The sequence below is a fragment of the Festucalex cinctus genome, chromosome 8 (assembly GCF_051991245.1).
Source record: "Festucalex cinctus isolate MCC-2025b chromosome 8, RoL_Fcin_1.0, whole genome shotgun sequence".
In the NCBI taxonomy this organism is placed as follows: domain Eukaryota; kingdom Metazoa; phylum Chordata; class Actinopteri; order Syngnathiformes; family Syngnathidae; genus Festucalex; species Festucalex cinctus.
In genome coordinates this window covers 23299887-23323811 of record NC_135418.1, presented here as the reverse complement: position 1 = coordinate 23323811, position 23925 = coordinate 23299887, and the positions used below count along the sequence as shown (strand labels likewise).

The following is a 23925-nucleotide window of genomic DNA, read 5'->3' as shown; positions in this document are numbered from 1 at the left end:
TGCTTCCAAGTAGGTCACGTTGGGAATATTCAAAAGGATTCCGGCAAGCGAGTGAATGACGTAAAAGTGCACTTTTAGCGGATACGTCAAGAAACCGTCACGCCAGTATTGGGGTTTTCTATTTTTTTCCTCCATTTTTTTTCTTCTCTCTCTTCACTTTGTTTGTCAGCATCCTCACTCAGTGGACGTCCTTCTTCTTCCCCCCCTTGCGCTCTTCAAGGACTGCTGACACTCACGCACACACGCATCTAACTCCAGCACAGGCGCCATGGAAACCGGCAGCCCCAGGAAGATACAGTTCACCGTTCCGCTACTGGACACTCACCTGGACCCGGAGGCAGCTGAACAGGTAACACCACAGCGATGAAAGTGGTTCTGTATGTTTTCAAGGGAAAACTTGGAAAAGGAAAATGTATACTTTCTAAAAATGAAGAAAACAAAAGGATAAATAGATAAAAATACATTCAAATAGTTGTGAGAAAAAATGTTTTGTATTTTTTGTATAGTTTTTAGAAAAAGTTTTTACCCTCTCAAAAAAGAACATTTTTCTGTAAAAGTTCCATAATTTCTTGAAAAAAATATCAAAAATAAGTTTTGTTTTGAGAGATTTTTTAAAAATATATTTCTTCTTGGAAAAAAACCCATATATAGTTTAGAGAAAATAAGTTTTATACTTTCTTAAAAAAGTTGAATATCATCTTCAAAAACATTGTCAAAATTGTCTAATATACCTTTAAAGAAAAAAAGACTAAATCATATAACATAAAAGCATAAAACATGTTATGAGGTGTAAATGTAATTTTCTAGAAAAATTTAGTTTGTATTTTAATAATAATTAAAAAAAAATGCGTAATTTCCAGAAAAAAAGTTTTGTTTTGTATAGAACAGTAGTGTATATAAATATATTTTAGGAAAAAAAGTAGGATATCTTCTGTGAAAAGTATATTCTCTTTAGAAGGTCACATATTTTCTTGAAAATGTCATGTTTTTTAAATATGTTTCCTGAGGGTTGGGAAGGTATTGTATAGTTTTGACAATAACAATTCTATATCATCTAATAAGAAGTTGAATATTTTTGCAGAAAATTCATATTTTAGAAACGTTTTTTTTTTTTTTTTTTTAAATAATCTTGCTTTACCCCACCCCAACAAAAAAGTTGTATATTTTCAAGGATAAAAGTCTCATTTATATATTCTCGACAAAAAAAAAAAAAAAAAAAAGCTAAAAAAATTATCAAAAAATGTGTATTAGTTTCTAGATAAAGGCATAAATTTTTGATGGGAAAAAAAAAAGTCATTTTCTGCCAAAAAATAAATAAAATAATGTCTTGAGAATCAAATTGTAGATTTTTTGGAAAAAAAAGCTTTCTTAAAAATGTTACTTATTTTTTAGAAATCTTATAAGGAGAAAGACTTATTGAAAAAGGACCTGCAGGACTTATAATTATCCCTCATCAAAACATGTTTTTTTTTTTAATTTACATTTGTCACCATCCATAAAGAGATGAAAGCATCCTTTCATAGAAATATTCTTATCGTATCGTCAGTCAATTCCCGTATGTCTCCAAATCCTCCTCCCAACTCCACCCCGGCAGGTTCGGCCGCTCGTCCCGAGGGCCGCTCGTTTTTGAGGATCACATCAACTCGCCCGGCTGGGAGGAGGCCCCCGGCCAGATCTGGAGCATGGCCGTGCCACAGAGGTTTGGCAAGAAATAATAACCTGCTGCAAAGAAGTCGCACGTATGGCACCAAGATGATCAGCACCTGTTTGTCCTTCAAACCACACATGTATTGAGTTTTTTTTTTCTTTTTTCTTTTTTTTAAATCTTTATTGTCACCAACATGATACTGAATGGACTTAATGTCCCGTGACTAATGGCCAAAAATGATGAACTTTTTATTCAATAAAACTTTCAAATAATAATAAAGGCTTTTAATCTGGAGGACTACATTTCATACATGTGCTCATTTCATTGGCGCATAACCCCCTCCATGCTCTATCCATATCAAAATTTGGATAAAAAGTAAATAAAAAAAAAAAAGTGTATATGCAGTATATCAAGTTTTTCACAATACAGTATACTTTGTTTTTCTCAAAAATATAATTGCCCTCTTTACAATATATATTTTTTACAACTTTTTTGTTGTTGTAGTTGTTGTTGTTGTAAATGTGATTCTCCCCTAAAATTATATCTAAACTTATTCTTTTTTATGTCTGAAAAGAAAAAACAACATTTTTTTAACAACCCCCCCAAAAAAATGTCTGACTTTGGTTTTTGAAGATGAGCAATTCGGACAATGGATGGTGTCTTTTCTCAATAATGTACACCCACCCTTCTTTAAAACATCAGTTTAATGCCGTTCCTAGTTGAAGTTTACGGTCACAGTAAATATAAAAAGAAGACACCTTGTGTATTTAAAACAGCCAAAACGCTAAATAGCACCAGCGTTGCAGTGCTTTAACCAATTTTACGTAACAGATTGAACCCAAACCATTCAGCAACAACATGTAGACAGATAATCCAACAATATGATAAATTCTTTATCCTCTGCGTAGAAAAACTATTATTATGGCCGTACTGATGAGCTAAGAGAGGAGTTGAGATGTATGATCATATGGATAAGCTGGACACGCCTTGCTGCAATGTGATTGGCTGCAAAAAAAACCCTTTTTTTTTCTGTTCTTCTGTTGTACAATTAAACGTTACCACAACATTCTTTTATGCAGTTTGTATGTATTAGAGGTGCATTTACTGTACTTAGCTAGTCAGGGTGGGATGATGAGGACGATGCCTCTCTCCTACACATTCAAGAGAGAGCGAATCTTTTTTTTGTCATGCTCGCTCTCCCTGCCGCAGAGCTCCGAGCGCGCCAATACACATGGTGGGAGGTGTAGAAAAAGGGCGGGCCTTCCCGCCAGCTCAGCCAATGCGAGCGAAGGAGAGGCACTTGCAGCCCGGAGTGCCCTTGTCGTCTCAGCATTGGGACCCAGGGAGGAGGCAAGGCAGGACGGGCAGGTGCTTCCAAGTAGGTCACGTTGGGAATATTCAAAAGGATTCCGGCAAGCGAGTGAATGACGTAAAAGTGCACTTTTAGCGGATACGTCAAGAAACCGTCACGCCAGTATTGGGGTTTTCTATTTTTTTCCTCCATTTTTTTTCTTCTCTCTCTTCACTTTGTTTGTCAGCATCCTCACTCAGTGGACGTCCTTCTTCTTCCCCCCCTTGCGCTCTTCAAGGACTGCTGACACTCACGCACACACGCATCTAACTCCAGCACAGGCGCCATGGAAACCGGCAGCCCCAGGAAGATACAGTTCACCGTTCCGCTACTGGACACTCACCTGGACCCGGAGGCAGCTGAACAGGTAACACCACAGCGATGAAAGTGGTTCTGTATGTTTTCAAGGGAAAACTTGGAAAAGGAAAATGTATACTTTCTAAAAATGAAGAAAACAAAAGGATAAATAGATAAAAATACATTCAAATAGTTGTGAGAAAAAATGTTTTGTATTTTTTGTATAGTTTTTAGAAAAAGTTTTTACCCTCTCAAAAAAGAACATTTTTCTGTAAAAGTTCCATAATTTCTTGAAAAAAATATCAAAAATAAGTTTTGTTTTGAGAGATTTTTTAAAAATATATTTCTTCTTGGAAAAAAACCCATATATAGTTTAGAGAAAATAAGTTTTATACTTTCTTAAAAAAGTTGAATATCATCTTCAAAAACATTGTCAAAATTGTCTAATATACCTTTAAAGAAAAAAAGACTAAATCATATAACATAAAAGCATAAAACATGTTATGAGGTGTAAATGTAATTTTCTAGAAAAATTTAGTTTGTATTTTAATAATAATTAAAAAAAAATGCGTAATTTCCAGAAAAAAAGTTTTGTTTTGTATAGAACAGTAGTGTATATAAATATATTTTAGGAAAAAAAGTAGGATATCTTCTGTGAAAAGTATATTCTCTTTAGAAGGTCACATATTTTCTTGAAAATGTCATGTTTTTTAAATATGTTTCCTGAGGGTTGGGAAGGTATTGTATAGTTTTGACAATAACAATTCTATATCATCTAATAAGAAGTTGAATATTTTTGCAGAAAATTCATATTTTAGAAACGTTTTTTTTTTTTTTTTTTTAAATAATCTTGCTTTACCCCACCCCAACAAAAAAGTTGTATATTTTCAAGGATAAAAGTCTCATTTATATATTCTCGACAAAAAAAAAAAAAAAAAAAAGCTAAAAAAATTATCAAAAAATGTGTATTAGTTTCTAGATAAAGGCATAAATTTTTGATGGGAAAAAAAAAAGTCATTTTCTGCCAAAAAATAAATAAAATAATGTCTTGAGAATCAAATTGTAGATTTTTTGGAAAAAAAAGCTTTCTTAAAAATGTTACTTATTTTTTAGAAATCTTATAAGGAGAAAGTGTTGTATTTTGAACAGAAAAGTCGAACAAAAATGGGGTTGCAGAATACTCGTAACATTCACATGAGCCATGAATGAAACTTTTGGCATACCAGGAAAACAAACAAGGTGGTTAAGCTCACTTTTTTTTCCCCCTGACACATACTTCTATATTATTTTTATATATTCCAGTGCCCAATGTGAGCCAAAAAAAAAAAAACACACAATGCTGCTTTTTTACGACCCCGGTGCAGCCAATTAACTGTCTCCACATCCACCATCAGTGTGAGCAGAATGAAGTGTCTTCCACCTACACGCACACGCACATGCAGGCCTATAATGAGACACCTCAGCATCCAGGAATGTCCGAAAGTTGCTTGTGCATAATGTGCAGTATTTCAAGACGTAGTTACTATGCAAGTAAAGGACGGCTCACAATGGGTGCATGTTAAGAGCCGCTCGTGAGCACAGTCCCGTCTCCTCATTTGATGAATCTTCCATGAACAAGACGGACCATTTATATTGAATGAACCTTGTGTATAAATAGCAGAGATTTATCACCGTGTGTCTCTCATTCGCTGCTTCTGACGTGCATCCGCTCTTTTCCCTATGACTCAGTTTCTCACAAATACAATACATTATGGGAGACATTTTAAGGGTTTACACATTAGCGGGAAAGGAGTATGAAGGCCACACTGCAAAGGAAAAAAAAATACTATGAGAAGTCATACTGTTATTAATGGAAAAAGTTAATCTTATTTAATAAAAAAAAGAAAAAAAAAGTTGAAATTTTATGGGATGAATGTGGTATAAAATTGAGGAAATATGAAATGTATTCCCTGAAAAAGAGTTTATTAATAATTTCAACAATAAAGTAATGTTTTGGAGAAAACGAAAAAAATCTTATTTAAGTGAATAATGCTAGGTAGTTTTCAAGAATATATATATTTTTTATTTAAAATAAAATCAGATATTTTAAGATAAATTGGACAATGTATTACATTATTATTATTATTATTATTATTATTATTATTATTATAATGTAAGATTATTAATATTGTTTAGAAAATATTTTCTTTGAAAAATTGTATTTTGAGAAAAACAAAGTTTACAAGTAAAAGAGTTTTAGTTTTATTTTTGGACTAGTGTAAAGTCGTATTGTTTTAAGAATTTTTTATTTTTTTTTCAAGGAAAATTTTGCATTTTTGTGAACAAATGTTGTATATTTTCTATTAAAAAGTCCTATTCTTACCAGAATATATTTTCATTATTTTGAGCAAGAGTCAAATTGGACATTGTAGTCATATTCATAGTCATATTAGGTTGGGAAACTCTTCTTTATGTTTTATGCACATCTGTATAATACTGACCCCAAGTGGCCACACACAAGTAGGAGAACGACACCCATACGGAATGACCCATAAAATCATGATGCACACATTTTTTGAATTTTTATGCTTTAATTTTTATGCTTTTAAGCATTGCAGCTGTAGAGTGCGGCCATCAGATTGCATTGCACCATATGCTGCTGTGTGTGTTAGATGGAGAGATGAATTCATACAGACACAATAAAAGGGTGTGTGTGTGATTGTGTGTGTGCGTTCCACGGTTCACTGCCCTGCTGCAAGCTGACACCTCGCAGCTGGTGAATCAGCTTATGTGGAGAGGCGCATGTCAATGAAAGCAGCCTCCCTGAGGTGTGCGACACTCGCCATAACAACACCATCCTGATTATACGCACACAAACACACACACAGTATTCCGCATTTATCACAACCTTACGTTTGAGGCCTGGATAACACCTTTAATGATTTGGACAAGTTATGGAACGAATATGCAAATGAAATATGTGAAATGGAAAATCGGAATCACTTGTGGGATTCATTTTCTGTAGTTCAGAATCTTGCTTTTCTTTTTGATTTTTCCTCCTATCAATGCAATTGAAGTACACCATATATACACACACACATATATATATATATATATATATATATATATATATATATATATATATATATATACACACACACACACACACTAAATAAAGCAATAGCCTACTGTACGTTACAGTTTAGAAGTCTTGTTGGACTTGTTTACAGTCCCAATTGATATAGCTTCATCACATCTGTAAGCTCATTATCATTTAGATGAGGGACACTTAATTAGCAAAGCCAGCACAGACGGAAATGGCATGTTTCCATGTGTTATTTTATTACAGACCTCCCAAGATAGAGAGTGTGCTCCCCCCTCTCCCATTTCACATTCTATCATCTTTGTCCTTGAGCGGAATAATATAATGCAGATATATTCCCTCAAGGAAGCGTATTTTCCAAGAACATTTGAATACATGAAATGACTGCTCTTGTGACTCTATTCATCCATTTCCTTTTTTGCTTATGTGAGTCCATTCCTGCTGCTTTGTGGGCTATTTCCTGTATTACCTGTGCATGTGGATGAGTCAGTCACTCACTGTGTGGGCTGCAGTGTTTAATGCAAGGTCACGGTTTATGCAATGCATATCGTGACTACGGGCAGAAACCTCCAATGGCCACATTTAGTCAATTTCATTTAAAAAAAAATAATAATAAAAAATCTAATGTATACTATTAGTCAGCAAACCAGTGTAAAAAAAAAATCTATCTATCTATCTATCTATCTATCTATCTATCTATCTATCTATCTATCTATCTATCTATCTATCTATCTATCTATCTATCTATCTATCCATCCATCCATCCATCCATCCATCCATCCATCCATCTTGTCGAACTCGCTAGCTAGCAAGCTTGCTAGCTATCGAGCTAGCTAGCAAGCTTGATAGCTATCGAGTTAGCTAGCAAGCCTGCTAGCTATCGAGCTAGCTAGCAAGCTTGATAACTATCTAAAAAAAAAAGTTGGCTATCATTAAAAAAAAAAAAGCTTGCTAGCTATCGAGCTAGCTATCAAATCTCTCTATATAGCTAGCTAGCGATTAAAATGTATATAAATCTAGCTAGCTACTTTATTAAATCCATCTATCTTATGTATCTACGTATTTTATCTTTTTATGTGCTCTTTCTGTCGTACTTGAACTATAAAATGTGTGCCAATTGTCAAACCAGCAGCCAAATTTTATAAAACCAAAATGACAATTTCCATCTAATCATAGATAGGCTTGGACTACTTTAAAGAGAAGACACAATCGTGTGCTCCAGGCCAAAAACGTCCCTCTGTCAAACAATGGAAAGCTCCGCAGGCAGGAAGCAGCCCCTTCAGTTTGAGCTGTCCATCAGTGAAATTGAAATCACACTAGATGCCGAAGGGTGCAGTATTTTCCCCACTGAATGTCAGGCTCACTTTGAGCCACTAATAGTGACTTCGCCTGTCAGCAAAATGATGTGTGCCATTTCTGCTGTTTTATGATGGCACTAAACCTTCGACTGAGCACATAATAAGTCTTTGACATGTCCACCCTGAGCTATAATTTACCGCAACAACCAGCAAGCTTGAATCATTCAATCACTTCTGTGATCTGTTTTAAATTGTGCAAGAATAATAGGTAGTTGTTTGTAGTATCCACCACACTTTGTTTGTAACCATGACAAGATTCTTGGGGCCTCATTTTGTTTTTGGCATTTCAAAAATGTTTACATAGGCTTCTCATTTTGCCTGAGCTACACATGCTGTCTGTCTTATACTGCCCCTAGGTGGCCATTAAATTCAAAATTCCCTATTTCAAATATACTTTTGAGTATATACACCTGTGTCTCTCTTTTTTTTTTTGGGGCCTTTTTAGACTACACTGCTTTAGTCGGTCATTACGGTAGTACTAGGTGAGCTAAGTATTTTGTTGGTAGTACTTGATTTAAAAAGTTCAAGAAACACTGGCCTCAACCTTAAAGAAAGTTTTATTTAAAAGGCAGCTTTTAGGCTACGGGAGGATTTTTTTATATATTTTTTTTTTGCTTTCCTGCAAAAACAACTCCTGTTAATGTGAGGGTTTTGTTTTTTTTGGTCTTCATGAATAAAAATAGAACCTTGTGAGAGCAAAGAGCTGAATGGGTCAATATGCAATCAGGATGTGAGGTTGGCAGCAGGAGCAGCCGCATCTCTGAATACAGAAGAGGCACAGAGCACACACTCGTATTCACGCGACCTTCCTGTACTGCACTGATACGGCTCCAATGCTAATGAAGCCTCTTCAGCTCCCATTTGCACCGTGCCACCGTCGTGGTACACTTTTCGCTGCATTTATGCACATTATGCTCCACGCCGATGCCATATGTGAAGCATGCTAATTTAGGGTTCCCATTTATGGCTTTTGGGAGCAATCATTAAGTATGTAAATGCCATCGTGTCAGCCAGTTAACAACTTGGAATTAAATGTGAAGGTTTTCTGGAAGCACGATGGTGGAAGCTCGACTGATGTCACGGCTGATTTGACGGTGCGACTCAGGCATCTTCAAAGTGGGTCACATGGTCCGTGGTGGCTCCGAGATGATGCAAGAGCTAGGAAGAATAGTTTTTAACTACAGTAATCCTCCATCCATCACGTCCCACACCACACAAGATAGAAATACCCGTATGAAATACACTCTGGGCATTAAAAAAAAAAAAGCATTTATGGTAATTACATTTTAGCTCATTCACTCCTAGCCATTTTCACAGAAACAATCCCGTTCACTCCCGGCTGTTTTACTGGATTTTGACTGATTTTGCAAGGCCTACAGAATATTGTGTTCCATTGCTATAAAAACATGGAATCTATCAAAAGAAAGATTAAAGTCTCTTCTTTCATCAGGAAAAAAAAAAAAGATGTTTCTATCTGTTTCCGTTTTGCAGAAATTAGCATTAGAAGAGAGCTAAGTTTCATTAGTTTTCACAAATCTTTTTAAAATTGTAAGTAATTGAGCTTTTTTTCTACATGGCCCTGGTTGATCTCCTTTGCTCTGCTGCCACCTGCTGGCCGTTTATGTAATAACTACCATTTCTGCAACCGTTCTTTGCAGTTGAGAGGCTGCATCAAAGCCTTCTGTATGCTCTAGCATAAAAAACAAAAACAAAAAAACGTATAAATACATCTTTAGGACATTACAAAAAAACGTATTTACACGTTATTGGGAGCAAATGAGTTAAAGATCTTTAAACACACTTTAGAGATGCGGTAAACTTTGCAAAGTAATCTGTAATCCATTTAATATTAGGTTAATATTGTACGATGCGATTGAAGTGCCCCAATATTATTCAATTACTCACTTTTCTTTTGCGCTATTGGTGATACCCACGCTCATTAACTGCACATCTGACGCACTTCTTCTCTTTCAGATCAGGAGACGTCGACCAACACCTGCAACCTTAGTGGCATCCAGCGACCAATCATCACCAGGTAATAAAACTACACAACACTACACTCGATTTCTCAAACTAATTATGCACCAATAGATATTTTGAAATACAGTGCCGGTACTATAAATGTGAATCTTGCGATGATAATAAAGTCAGTCCGGGTGCACGTTTTGTTCAACTTCACACACACAATTCAACATCTTATTTTGTCTCGGATCTCTTTGCCGCCGCTTCAGAGCAACAAAAATCATCCTGGCGTTCTCTCGTGGGAATACGCACATCAAACACAACAGCGCTCCTCTGGAGAGTTCCCTCGTCGTACACGAGTCAGCCCTGACCTGCTCGTTGCTGCTTCTGTAGTTGTACCACCCTGTGTGTGTATTTGTAACATGGCCCTGTAATCAAAACAAGTGGTAGAGTGAGGCGGGGATGTTCGTTTTGGTGAAAATAGACGTTTTGAATGAATGAATATAAATGGAATTGAGGGTGGAACAAGATTAGGCCATATTACACTAACTTTCATTGACTTCTCAGCTAATAAAAATGCTGTTTTCCACTAACAACAGTGCAATACTGTTCTAAATTCTTGTGAGAACAACCTTATGGTCTATTTGTTTTTCTCAAATGGCTAAATGCAAAATTTAACCTCAGTAAAAAGATCAGATCAAAGGATGTCTTCTTCAGAAATAATAGCCTAGGCTTTCATTTGCAGGTGTCGTAGTTTAAAGCGCATCTCCGTTTACATGCACGACTTACACTTACAACATGGCTACGAACACAGAGTTAATGTTAGCAACTTAGTGACTACATTTAACGACTTTTCCAGGAACCGTTGCAACTATTTTAAAAAAAAGGCAACTTTAATTCCTGCTTAAAACAAACAAACAAACAAACAAACAAACAAACAACATGAGTGGTATCAGCTTCCAAATTGCAAATATTTTACCTCACCTGTACAACTCTACATGAACGTTTAAAATGTAAATTTACAATTACATAAAAAAAAAAACTATGGGTACTTTTTATTTTTTATTATTATTATTATTATTATTATTATTATTATATTTATATTTATTAATTTATAATCACATAAAAACTTTTTCACATTATATGTAAAGAAAAATATTTCTGTTAATTAACATTAAAAAAAATACGGGTACTTTTTTTTTTTTTTTTTTTTTTTTTTTTACGGGTACTTTTTTATTTATTTATTTATTTATTTATTTACTCATTATTATTATTATTATTATTATTATTATTATTATTACTATTATTTATTAATTTATAATCAGGTAAAAAATCAATTACTTTTTTCACATTATATGTAAAGAAAAATATTTCTATTAATTTTGTGGAAATTTTTATTTGAAGACAATATCACTCCGTCCTTATTTCACTTGAGGTGAAATGTGAAATGACAAACACAGAAGAATATCAAATCACTCTGTGATGATATTAGATCTGTCTTTAAGTTACATACTGGTATATGTACAAGAATTTTATTGTTATTGTGCATTCTTTAAATCGCTTAGTTGTCATTTAAGTGGGATTTTTTTGTGTTAAACTGTTAACAAGTTTTGAACAAAGCCCCACTTCGCTAATCTCCCCAATACATGTAAATGTACAAACCTGAACAGCTTATACGCATAATATTGTGTTATTTGGCATAAAAACAAAAAAACAAATCACTGCACAACTTGTTCTTTTTTTTTTAGTAACCTTCTCCAAATGAAACTAGCAGCCCCAGACAGCAGATTGAAATACGTGAAACATTGGTCACAGGCTGGAACAGATGCATTGATCCAGACTGGGGCTGGCAGAGGATGCTCATGGGGGAGATGGGGGAGGAACTGATACCACGATGAGGGGGAGACGAGCTGTTCTGGCGTGCCCCAAATCACACAGAAACCCTGCATTATTTATTAGGCCTGCTGCCTCGTGCACGCCCCATGAAACCCCCCCTCCCCCGGCTCGCCCCCCAAAAACACCCATCAGAGGCTGTAGATGTACACACAAGTGGCATTTAACCCAACGAGAATGCTGAACATGTGTCAGGATGGCACTCGATTTTTATCCCCATGGCAATGACACATTGGTGTGATAAATGATGCAACATAAAACCTGAGGCTTGAAAGAAAAAAAAAATCCTGCTGAAATGCTTTCTTCTCTTACTCGTGTTCAATGTTTCAAATTGATTTTCAAAACTGACCCCACATGAGGGACAGAAGTAGTTTTCTTAACTGTAAAAAATCTTACATTACATCCAACATCCAATTGTATGTTGAAATGTTTGTTTGTCACAATGCTGTCCGAAAGGAAAAATGAACAAATAAATCAAATCAAATCAAATCAAACATATTAGTGGACGTTCAATATGGCACCTCATGGCATAAATGCCCCTTAGGACGTATACAGTATGTGATGATATATCACACTTTTTTAAAGAATTAATTTGACATAGTTTTTTGGTTTTGCAGTTTAGGCAGTGCTGAAAAATAATGGTGGGTCACAAAATGCTAAATACAAAATGGGGCACAGTTTGGGTGATTTCTCATGCGGGTCTACTCACTTTTGTTCGGTGTTTAGATAATAATGTTAAGACATTAAAGGGGAAGTAAAAAACAAAACAAAAACAAAAAAACAAAACAGTCCCACTAGTCTAAATACAGTATTCTGGTTAATTTTGCGTTAGTGGAATATGAGTTAACCCCTTATTATCAACATCAGAAGGCGGCCATTTTGCCACTTGCTGTCGAGTGAAAATGACATCACAGTTACTCAGGTCTCAGGCAACAACCAATCACAGCTCAGCTTCAGAAGACAGGTGAGCTGTGATTGGTCATTGCCTGAGACCTGAGCAACTGTGACGTCATCTTCAGTCGACAGCATGTGGCAATATGGCCGCACCCTGAGAAGGATAAAAATGGCTAGAATTTGCAGCGTAACTCATATTCCACAAATGTAATATTAATCAGAATGTCATGGTTCGACTATTGAGGTCACACATAACATATTATTGTCAAGAAATGTTTAAGGTTGACTTTCCTTTTAATGGCTGTGCATTGATTTATTTTGAGGGCACAATAAATGTATACTGTTACCCATGTTCTACAATTATGGATAAAAAATGTACCGATCCAATTTATGGATCAATTTGACCGAACTTTTTGGGTTGTTTTGTACAAAACGATCCACTTCTTGACTCAAAGTTGGGTTATTTTTGACCTAACTGTTTTTGGAGTGCTGCGATTGGCTGGCAACCAGTTCAGGGTGTGCCCCGTCTATTGCCCGAAGCCAGCTGGGATAGGCTCCAGCACCCCCCGCGGTTCAGAAAATGGATGGATGGATGGATATTTTTGGAGTGTGCACTGACTATTTTACATTGTGGCAAAGTGTAACTTCTACAGTGTAGTCCCATTGAGCGATATAATAAAATATTTACAAAAAAATGTTTTTGTGAGATCCTGTATTTCAACAACTAGTGAAAAATAGTACTGGAAAAATGACTACTAGAACGAATAGTAGAAAATGAAGCACTTCTCCATTTGTGCTCTGATTAGCCATTGCCTTTGCTTATCCAACTCAGGAAAGAAAAAGTAACTTGAGCTGGAGCACCACTCGGCTGCTAAGTAGAGCATCCATGTTGAATAAAGAGGACAACCCAAGCTTGTGTGTGCTCTCATCTGGCTTTGTGTCCACCAGCCAAGTCTGCTGGGAGTCTCCAGTCAGCTCGTAAAGGCTTTCATTACTGGCGTTATCTCCACTTCTTGGGGGCGCAGATGGAGAAGGCAATTAAGAATCAACACCAAAGCCATATTTCATGTTTCTTAACCCAACTGCCGTAGTAATTTGCACATCTCTTATTACTGCTCACTCTTCCCGGAGATGACACGCGATGCTTTGAGGGCTCAGATTACGAACAATCATGGTGAACATCGTCTCATTTTTCTCTCTGTGATGACTTTTTTTTCCCACTTAAAAATAATATCTTGGTAAATTTGAATCTTAAATTGGATTTTTTCAAACATGCATTTGAGGAATGAGGTAGATGCAGTTTCAAGTGCTGCCTAAAGACCATTCAATTCATCTCTTGTTATAATTTTAAAACTCACTAACTGATGGAAACAGATGAATTGAATTTGAAACCATTCGAGTGATAAGATCCCCAAACCTCTTTGTAACATAAATCTTTATTTGACTTAATGACCATTCCATTTACCGCCATTGATTTGTCACTATATCTATAATTGCACTATAAAGCTTCCCAAAGTCGCCGGATGCGCTCAAAATAAATTCAAACTGAAATTGTGAGTCGTAAAGTAACGCTTTCATCCGTGACGATCCGAGCGTACGTTCGCCGCATCAAACAAGTGACGAATTAAGAAACCCACCAGCGCACGCTTTTAAGTCGGAGCAATATATGCGCACTGGCGCGCTGCCTCCGGGATGTATAGGTTGCCGAGCAACAGGGTGGTGTCCTAGAAAAAGTTCCATCATGAGTGCGTTTAACTGCTCACAGTCAACAGATACTTCTTCTTCCATTTGTTACAGTCATGTGACCGACACATATAACTGACGCTCCTTTTTCCCTCTTATGGTTCTCCACTTGCTTCACATGGTCATGATTTGGTTTGGGTTTTGGTTAGTTTTTTTGTTTTACTTTTGTCATGCTTTAGGTTTAGTTTGGGTTTTGTCTTTATCCTCATCTTTCTTTAAGTTTCATCCATGATCTGTATTTTGTTTTGTTGGTCTTGTGTGCCTCCCTAGTCTTGTCAAGCATTATGTCCACCTGTGTTTTGGCCTGCCCTTCCTAATGTGTCAACCAATCAGCACCACTTGTGCCTTGCCCAGCTGTGTCTCGTTGTGTCAATTAGTGTGTGTGTATTTAGTCTCTTGACTCCCCTCTGTCTGTGTCGATTCATTGTTGTTTTTTTCCCTCCTGTCATGCTGCCGGTTTTCTGACTTGATCAGAGGGGGAAAAAAATTGACTTTTTATTTTTTTTTATATACTGACCTCTAAAATGGAATTGGTATGGGAGTGGGAGTCATTTGTAACCGGAGCAAGAAGGGACAGGATTTGTTTTTTTTTCTTCCCCACTATGGTCTGGGACTGGGACAGGATGGGAAATGTCACCCTCTACTCTAGGCCTCAGTCAAGGTGGAAGGAATTAGAAACAGTCTCAAAGCAAAGCAAAACGTCAGGAAAGCTCATAAAAGCTGAACTTTACTTGGGGTTGATTAAAGACACTTTAAATCAGAGATGAGGAACCCTGGTCCTCGAGAGACACTGCCCTGTCTGTTTTCCATGTCTCCCTCCTCCAACACAGCTGACTCAAATGATCAGCTAATCGGCAAAGTCTAAGCCCGATGGCTATATTGTTTGTGAATCAGGTGTGTTGGTGGAGGGAGACGTGGAAAACAGGCAGGGCAGTGGTTCTCGAGAACCAGGGTTCCCTCCCACTGCTTTAAATGGTGGCGGATGTTAACATGTATTGAACACATTTGAATTTGATTGGTTCGTTCCCAATTATTCCCAGTTGTGTGTGTGCGTGGGTGTGTACACTTCTGCAACCACATTATTTCCGTTGTTTATTTTTACTTCCCCTCTCAAAAAGGATTGAGGTTGTATTAATGGTGCAAAAATTTCTAAGATCTTCTATCATGGTCTGGCCTGTTTCATAGTGCAAAAACCTGACATTTGAACAGGGGTGTGTAGACTTTTTATGCCCATAAACATGTTTGAATGCCTCCTGTTTCCTAATTGATTATGTTTGGTTCCCTCTCATAGAAATAGATGAAGACCGTCTACCCAACCAGCTGTACAAGGTGCTGTACTTTCCATCATGCTATCCATCACATCATTTTTATTGATTTTAAAAAAAAAAATATATTTTTAATTTTCAAGGCTGCCTTGCTGAACTCCCCTCGACAACGGCGAAAAGGACAAAAAGGAACGCCTACGATGAAAGGTGAGTGATTTCAGTGAAGTTTATTGTGCGCTTGCGTGCGTGCGGTATCCATGGTGATACATCTCACTCGCTTTCCGCACAGTTCCTCCGCAGGTGAGAATTATTGACAGGAATCTCCGCTGAGCAATTAAAAAGATATTAAATGGAATATTACAGGAATGGGCCGCTTCGTGCGTTTATTTAGACGTTCGGGTCAACGTGATCATGAAAGTTTTTGCAGTTGTTCATATTAGTCATTAGTGGGTAGTTTTATAACTATCAAAATAGCAGGCGGTTGCGTTGCTTTGGGCAAATACTGAGACGGTATTAAAAAGATATTCAAAGGTATTAGAGTTAACTTGAGGATTTCTGTAATAACCTTATTACACAGAGTCTAATTAAGTAGAAAATTAACGATGGTGGGATGTTTTTCTTTCTTTAGCTTCCTCGCTAGGCAGCCTTTAGCGGAATGAGTCAGCCTGCTTTAGTTCCCACTTCCATGTGATTAAGAGGAATAGTATCAAGTTTCAAGCATCATAATCATGACTGGCTGTTAATGTTTTTAAAAACTCATTTAAATAGCTTATAATATTATTTTTTTTGACGTGTCGGATGACTCATCCCCTCTCCGTCTCCCACTACCCGTGTTAATCCTCTCCTCTTCCTCACTGGTTGCCTTCATCTCGCCACCGCCCCTTTTAACATTCTGCGAACATTCACTCAGCATCCTTTTCCCCGCTGTGTTCTCCTTGATCCTTATCCTTTGCCTGATCCCAGAGCTGCAGTTTCTGGTGGAGCATCACCTATACAGGCAGCAGCAAGGAGGCGGCGACGAGTGCTCCTCCGAGAGTTGCCTGTCGGACCGGCCCAGCCCCGACTCGGTGGCCCCGGGGGACGAGCTCCCGCGGGACGACGAGACCACCGCCGAGGCTTTTGAGAAGCTGCGCTGTCAAATGGAGGGTGCGTCCACAGTCAGTTGAGATATACATTTAGGTGTTTATTCAAAAATTGGTCAAAGCGCAGAAAGCCGCGTAGGAATAAAATGGCATCAAAGTGTAATGTTACAGTGACACATGGCATAGCAATGAAAGAACAAAGGTGTGCATAAATTATGACAAATTGTAACAGTAATCTGAAATGATTCACAACTTAAAATGTAATGTGAAAAACAATGAAAATAAATCACAAACAAATGACTAAACGGGGGGGTGTAGGCAAAAATACCTTTAAAGGGATACTTGACTCATTGAGCCAAGTTATTTTTCTACTTACTGTCGACTAATGATGACATCACCTGTGCTGAGGAAGTAGGTAACGACCAATCATGGCTCAGTTTGCTGACCAAACCCAGAAACCAGGTGAGCCATGATTGGTCGTTACCTATTTCCTCAGCACAAGTGATGTCATCATCAGTCGACAGCAACTAGAAAAAATACTTTTTAACACATTCATTGCCAGCCCAGCAAAAAGTGCATCATTTGACGTCTTTTTACGTCAATGGCAGTGAATGAGTTAAAAGGTACTAATTGTACATGAAAAATAATGAAGTTATCAAATTAATTCCTGACAAAATATTCACTTTTCACTGCTGAAAATGGTTCAATCAGTCAAGTATCCCTAGTTTAAGACAACACACCTCAAATATAAAACACCTGCTCCCCATGTACACCTGTGACTGGTTTACATTAATGAGTCACATGACACCACAGAGGGAAAATGGTGACTTTGGGCCCGTTTGCTTATTTTCACTTAGGAGTGTACTCACAGAAAATAATGAAATGTGCCAATAATGCGTTACATTATGTTATGTTACAGTATAACAACCAGTGAAAAATTAACCTATAGTAAATAGGAAAAATGAAAAAAAATTAAATAAAAAAATAAGACTCATTCAAAAAAATCCATTAAAAAATCTATTAGACCTACATATAATTCAAGAATTATAATGTTAAGATTAAAAAAAAGTAAAATATATGTAAAAAAAAAAAGAAAAAAAAAAGTTTATTTATTTATTTGGGGCAGTTAATAAATGATTTTCTTTCTATTTTCTGACGGTGTCAACTTGACAAATTCCTTTTGCCGAATGGACCGTGCAAATGCATGACGATGAGCTTTACTCGTTTTGTGCCGGTATCTCCGGCTTGCGATACAGATGCGATGTGTGTCCTTGCTTTCCTGACAAAGAGCGCACGTTGGCGTTCCATCTCAGGCCCACTAATTCACTTTAATAGCAGGTCACCAGATGGTCACAGAGTGCAGCACATACCCCGCACATGCACCCAGTAATTGGCCTGGCTTAATGCATCACAAAGGCTGTCTCTCTGAAGCTAATATATACTGTGTGCGTTTGTTTTTAGTACTGCCCTGTGTCATGGTACTATTACTACCTACTGTATTATTCTTGGATACTTATATAGTGTTTGGTTTTGTAACATGAACCCTGAATGGTGATAATGTGGTATGGGCAAAATACTGTGCTAATATTATATTGTGAGTACTCTATCAAAATGTCATTGGTACATTAAGACACTGTTAGTACCTACTATATTCCTGGGATGCCATGTTGAGATGGCCATGTGTCCTCATTAAAAAGATGGGCCTTGTGAATCAGACTCAGCATGAGTAAATACAGTAACACGTAAATGTCAGGAGGCATTGATCGAGCTCATAATGTGCATCTAATGAGCGCAACCTCATCGGTCAATTATCTTGACTGCCATTATTTTTTGCGTTTGCAGCCGAGTTCTCCAGGGAGAGTCTGTCAGAGGCGGCCGTCGGCGAATTGGAGTGCCCGCTCTCTAAGGGAGAAGGCGACTGTCCCAGGGTCGCGTCGTCAGATCCTTCAATGCAGGACGACAGCGCACAAGCAGGTAAATAAGAGGGGAAAATATCAACATATTACGCAGTCAGGGAGATTTTCCCAGGGGGCGCTCTTTTATAGCATCAATATGGAAAGTGGGTTTAGCGTGAATTATTTTCAAAGCTCGGCTGTGGCTCCAATGCCCACAGGAATAAGTACAGTAGGCCTTTCTTCTTTATGTTTTTCTTTTTTTCTTTACTACAAATATCATTCAAGACTGGTTTGGTGTAACGTGAGGTAGTTTGGAAACTTCACTCACGCTGCACTTTAGCTGTCAGTCGCACATTTTCCATTGATGTGCATCAATTTAATTAAAGCAATTACTGTTCATTTGTATATTTAGAAAAGCAGTACAACAAATTGTTAATTAGTAGCATATTTCAGTTTTATTATATGCCGTGGGCCGCTTAAAAAAAATGATGATGAGCCACAAATGGCCCTCAGGCCATTGTTTGGACACCGATGACTACACACTTACAAAGTCTGAGATTTAATACAATTTTCCTTATTTAAAAAAAAAAGTATATTGCAGACGAGGAAAAAAGGGTCTAGTTCCTCCATATTTCACACAATAAAGTATGTCTTACTCTGGAATTACTGAAAGCCAATTCAAGGCTAAATAAAGAATAAACAAAATTAACAAACAAAAATTCCATCCACTAAACTATTTGTTTCCTGACCTACAGTACAACATTACACTTGTCAATCCTGTTCTCTGTAGACAAACCTCTTTGAAAGTTTTGTAGCATAGGTTTTAAAGTGCATGACATCACCATGGCAACAATACCAATGGAAACTTGATTAACATTCACTGTCACACATACATTGGCCCCTTGTCGTCATGGTGGGAAAATGTACTCTGAATGCAAAAGGTACTCTCAATACATGACTGTGTGGTCATTTGGGCATTGCCAACTTGTGAGCGTTTAACTTTTTGTACAGAGCTAATCGCTAACTTGTTTGTCAACTCTGATCGAGAGTAGCGACATTTTCTTTTCTAGAATTATAACAGCATTTGTTCAAATGTAACACAATATTTGAAAATACCAAAAAGGGGGACATGGGGGGAAAAAAAAATATCTGAAAACCGTGATCAATTGTCACCAAGACTCAAAATATTGCAATAAAATCAGATTAATGTAAATCCTGTATCGTGATACTGTCTCTTTTGTTGGCAAGATATTGTGATATCAATTTGTGAGTACCATAGCATGATACTGTCTATCAGAAAAAACATTGCTTTATTATCCATACTGTCTCAATATACATTTTGGCAAAATATTGTAATATCATATTGTGAGCACTGTATCATGATATTACCACTTTTGATTGTATCAATTGTAGGGATGGGCGAGTACCGATACCAGCCTTTTTTCAAGTACTCGCAGCAGTTTTTCACCAAAACTTCACCGGTTTGGAAATACTTCAAAATTGTGAATCTTAAACTAAAAGAGTATTTTTGTGTTTTATTTTGAGCGTTAAGACTATTGAAGAGTGACTGTGCTGTTTTTTTTTTTTTTTTTTTTTTTTGTCAAAATTAAAGGAAATATATTTGTTTAAAAATATCTTTTCGTGATTTTTTTTTAATTCGTCAAAATGTACTACTGGTATCGGCATCGGTGAGTACTGAGGGTCTGAGTACCGGTATCGGTCTGAAAAAAAGTGGTATCGAACATCCCTAATCAATTGTATCGATACAGCCATACAGTTTGTACTTTGGGGGAAAATAATGTGACATCATATTCTGACTTCTTGTATCGTGACATATTTGATTGTTGGCAACATATAGCGATAATACCACAATGTTAGTAACTTTGTAATTCCCACCAATAATTTTAACGATTAGCAGGGATCAAGCCAAAAACAATTATATACAGTGAACAACTTAACTGTCTTGTAGCTTAAACAAGACAGACGAGTTCCTGTGTGAGTGACAGTCATGCCTGTCTGTATTTTGCAGACACAAAAGCGGCGACGTGCGGCGCCAGTCAGCCAGCTGACGAGAAGACAAAGAAGCTCAGCCCAGGGACAGAAAAATAAATGTTGAAAAAGAAAAGGATGAAAAGAGTGAATTAAAGCGCTCGTGTGTACATCCCAAATGCTGCTCCTTCTACTCAGCCAGCGCCACACAATGACAGACGATTGTGTGTGTGCACACTCCCTTTCTAACCACATCAGGACAGTCCTTTAGGGCTCTCAGTGACCAGCCACAAAACAACATTCATACACAGACATCCACTTCCAAAGGGATCCTTACGTTTTCAATGTTCCCCTTTTTAAAACGCTCATTTCAGTATTGCACTCGCAAGTTACTCGTTTTCCGTCACGTCAGGATTGAATTGAATCACACACGATATCATCATATGTGTACGCCGCCGTATTAGGGCCATGCATAAATATAAATATATTTTGGGGGTAATATTCCAAGAAAAAAACTTGCAAATTTTGTGACAATTTTTTGTGAAAAAAATTTTGCAAATATTTGAGTTTTGCCTCGTAAATTTGTGAGGTTTTTCTTGCAAATTTGCCACTTTATAATGTCACAAACCCGTGAGTTTATTTCTCGTAAATTTGTCAGATTTTTCTCGTAAATTTGCCACTTTTTATTGTCGCAAATATTCAATTTTATTTCTCGTAAATTTGTGAGATTTTCCTTGCAAATTTTCCACTTTGTAATGTCACAAACCCGTGAGTTTATCTCAAATAAATTTGTGAGATTTTTTTCTTGCAAATGTTCCACTTTATATAGTCACAAATATTCAAGTTTTTTTCTCGTAAATTTGTGAGATTTTCCTTGCAAATTTTCCACTTTATAATGTCATAAACCTGTGAGTTTACTTCTCGTAAATTTGTGAGATTTTCCTCGCAAATTTTCCACTTTATAATGTCACAAACCTGTGAATTTATTTCTCATAAATTTGTGAGCTTTTTCTCACAAATTTGCCACATTTATAATGTTACAAATATTCGATTTTTTTCTGGTAAATTTGTACGATTTTTCTTGCCAATTTGCAACTTTATAAGGTCGCAAGTATTCGAGTTTTTTCTTGTTCATTTGTTAGGTTTTTTTTTCCCTCATAAATTTGACACTTTATAATGTCGCAAATATTCAAGTTTTTTTTTCTTGTACATGTGTGAGGTTTTTTTTGTTTTTTTTTCCCACAAATTCTCCACTTTATAATGTCACAAACGTGTGAGTTTATTTCTCGTAAATCTTTTTCCTGGAATATTACCCCCCTCTGTAAAAAATAAATAAATATATATATATATATATATGTGGCCCTAATACGCTTTCGTATATGTGCCATAACAACTGCGGTTGTTCCATTAAAGCAATAACACCGCATTTGTACCTCATGAAACGTATCATAAAACACAGCAATAGTACAAGTTTCGTTTTAACATCCCTAACTGGCACACACGTATCAAGAAAAATATAGAAAAATTCAGAAAAAGGTCAAACTATCCACACTTTGATGACACCTGATAGACATTTACCTGAGTTTCTGTTAATAGATACAGTGGTACTTTTTCTATTTTTCTCTCTTAGATGCCACAAAATGGCCTCTAAAGCCTTGTCTGAAAAGGAATTGGCCTCAAGGAAGTAAGGTGATACATCTGAACTGAAAGATGAATGCTTTTATGGAAAACCATTTGAGCATTTTTCCCGATATCCAACTTAGGGTACATGTGCAAGCATGTTGTTTGCTTTCATTAGCAAAACAAGTCAGTGCACTAGTAGAACTCATGTTTCTAACTATTAACATTTTTTGCCACTTCTAGTGCCTACTAGTGTGAGCTTAACACCTTTCCATGAATCCTTCTGAGCATATTTCATGTCATGAGTACATTTTCAAATGGCTGGAATATCCTTGATATCCATCTTAAGGGTATGGAATATGTGGAATTCTAGTGCTTTATTCCGGGTATCACAATACTGATTTAATGCTCTCATGTCTTTCCATAAGTTTTATGTGTTGGTGAGGAGCTTTAGTTTGTTTAGCATAGTAGAAGTTAGGAGAATCTTCGCCAAATGTGCAGTTACATGCGCACTTCAGATGCACTTGTTTCTAAATGTAAATCATCTGTTAGCAGTTTATTTTTAAGAGTTTGAAATGATATTTCACTTTTTGATGGATCTAGGCAATTGTAAACATTTGTACTTCCCATTTAAGATAGAAGCCAGGCTCACATTCCACACGATCAATTTTCTTTAGCGAGTTTAATTTTTATTTTTATTTTTAGAATGTAAATCCATCTCATAAACACCTTTTTGCATGGTACCAATAGATTCGATTGTGCTTCGTTTTGTATGGCACAAACCCATGATATTGATATTCCTTTGTCAAAGCGACCAGAACATTTTAAATTGAAGTTGTATTAATTTGGAGATTGTGACAATCCTTCCTTAATGCTTCACATTTACGGTACATCACGGATCAGCTTCAGAATTCCAAAAAAAAAGAAGTATAACTGAGCTAGCTCTTTTTCTGCAGTGTATTTATCGATTCTATAGTATGTGTCTTGTTTAAAATGATTATTTAACTCAGTCCATTTGTTCCAAGCTTACTTGAATTGATGAGTTATCAAAATGTGTTTGATACAATAAAATGTGTAAATTGGTGATGTGGGATGATTTTTTTTTACAAGAAAGAAGAGAAAGTTGAAGTTTTCGCAAGCACGCGCCAGTGGCCATGCGGTTCATTGAGGGTGACTCCCCTAAAAATAGGCCCCGAGTATTAATAATTCATTGAACTATGAGCCGGAAGCACGAAAAGCATACATTTTTCATAAACATGCGTACATTGAGGGGCATTGCAGCAACTTAAGTCTACATGCAGACATTTCCGGGTAACCCTGAAAAGCAGGAATCAGTTGAGGCATTTTGCAAACCCGTCAGCCACAATATTAGGCACCACTCCATAATATGATAGCCCATGCAAAATGTATTAACGATTGAAGTTGCATTAACAATCATTTACTCGAGTTCGACACGTTAGACCATTAAGAGGTTGGCTGGGACGAGATCTCCTGGAACATTTCAAACTCTAAAAAAGTGGCATTATTATCTAGAATTATTTTACAATATTTGTATCTTAAATTACATTAATAATGGCAACAATGCCAAATATTAACAGTAATAATCTGGTATTGTAAATGTCCAGGTCATGTTTGTAAATTAGAATTAGTTCTCAAACATTTTTACCTGGTTAAGTAAAGGTTAAATTAAAACAAATAAAATAAGATAAATGGAAAAGGATGATGAGTCAAATAATAAACATAACAGTAATAATAATAATAAGGTTAAATTTCACTTATTTAGCCCATTATAGCAATAAAAAGTTAATATTTTGTCTATAATTAATTTGATACTTTTATTATTTTT

At 36.4% G+C, this 23925-nt stretch overlaps 1 protein-coding gene across 1 annotated transcript; it reads left to right on the top strand.

Moving 5' to 3' along the window:
* Window positions 1–2960: 2960 nt before the first annotated feature.
* On the top strand, window positions 2961–21697 carry LOC144024391 (protein phosphatase 1 regulatory subunit 1A-like). Its single transcript, XM_077530634.1, has 7 exons — window positions 2961–3366; window positions 9711–9771; window positions 15520–15557; window positions 15637–15700; window positions 16457–16639; window positions 18418–18549; window positions 20500–21697. The coding sequence occupies exons 1-7, from the start codon at window positions 3286–3288 to the stop codon at window positions 20577–20579; spliced, it is 639 nt and encodes a 212-aa protein (XP_077386760.1). The 5' UTR covers window positions 2961–3285; the 3' UTR covers window positions 20580–21697.
* Window positions 21698–23925: the final 2228 nt, after the last annotated feature.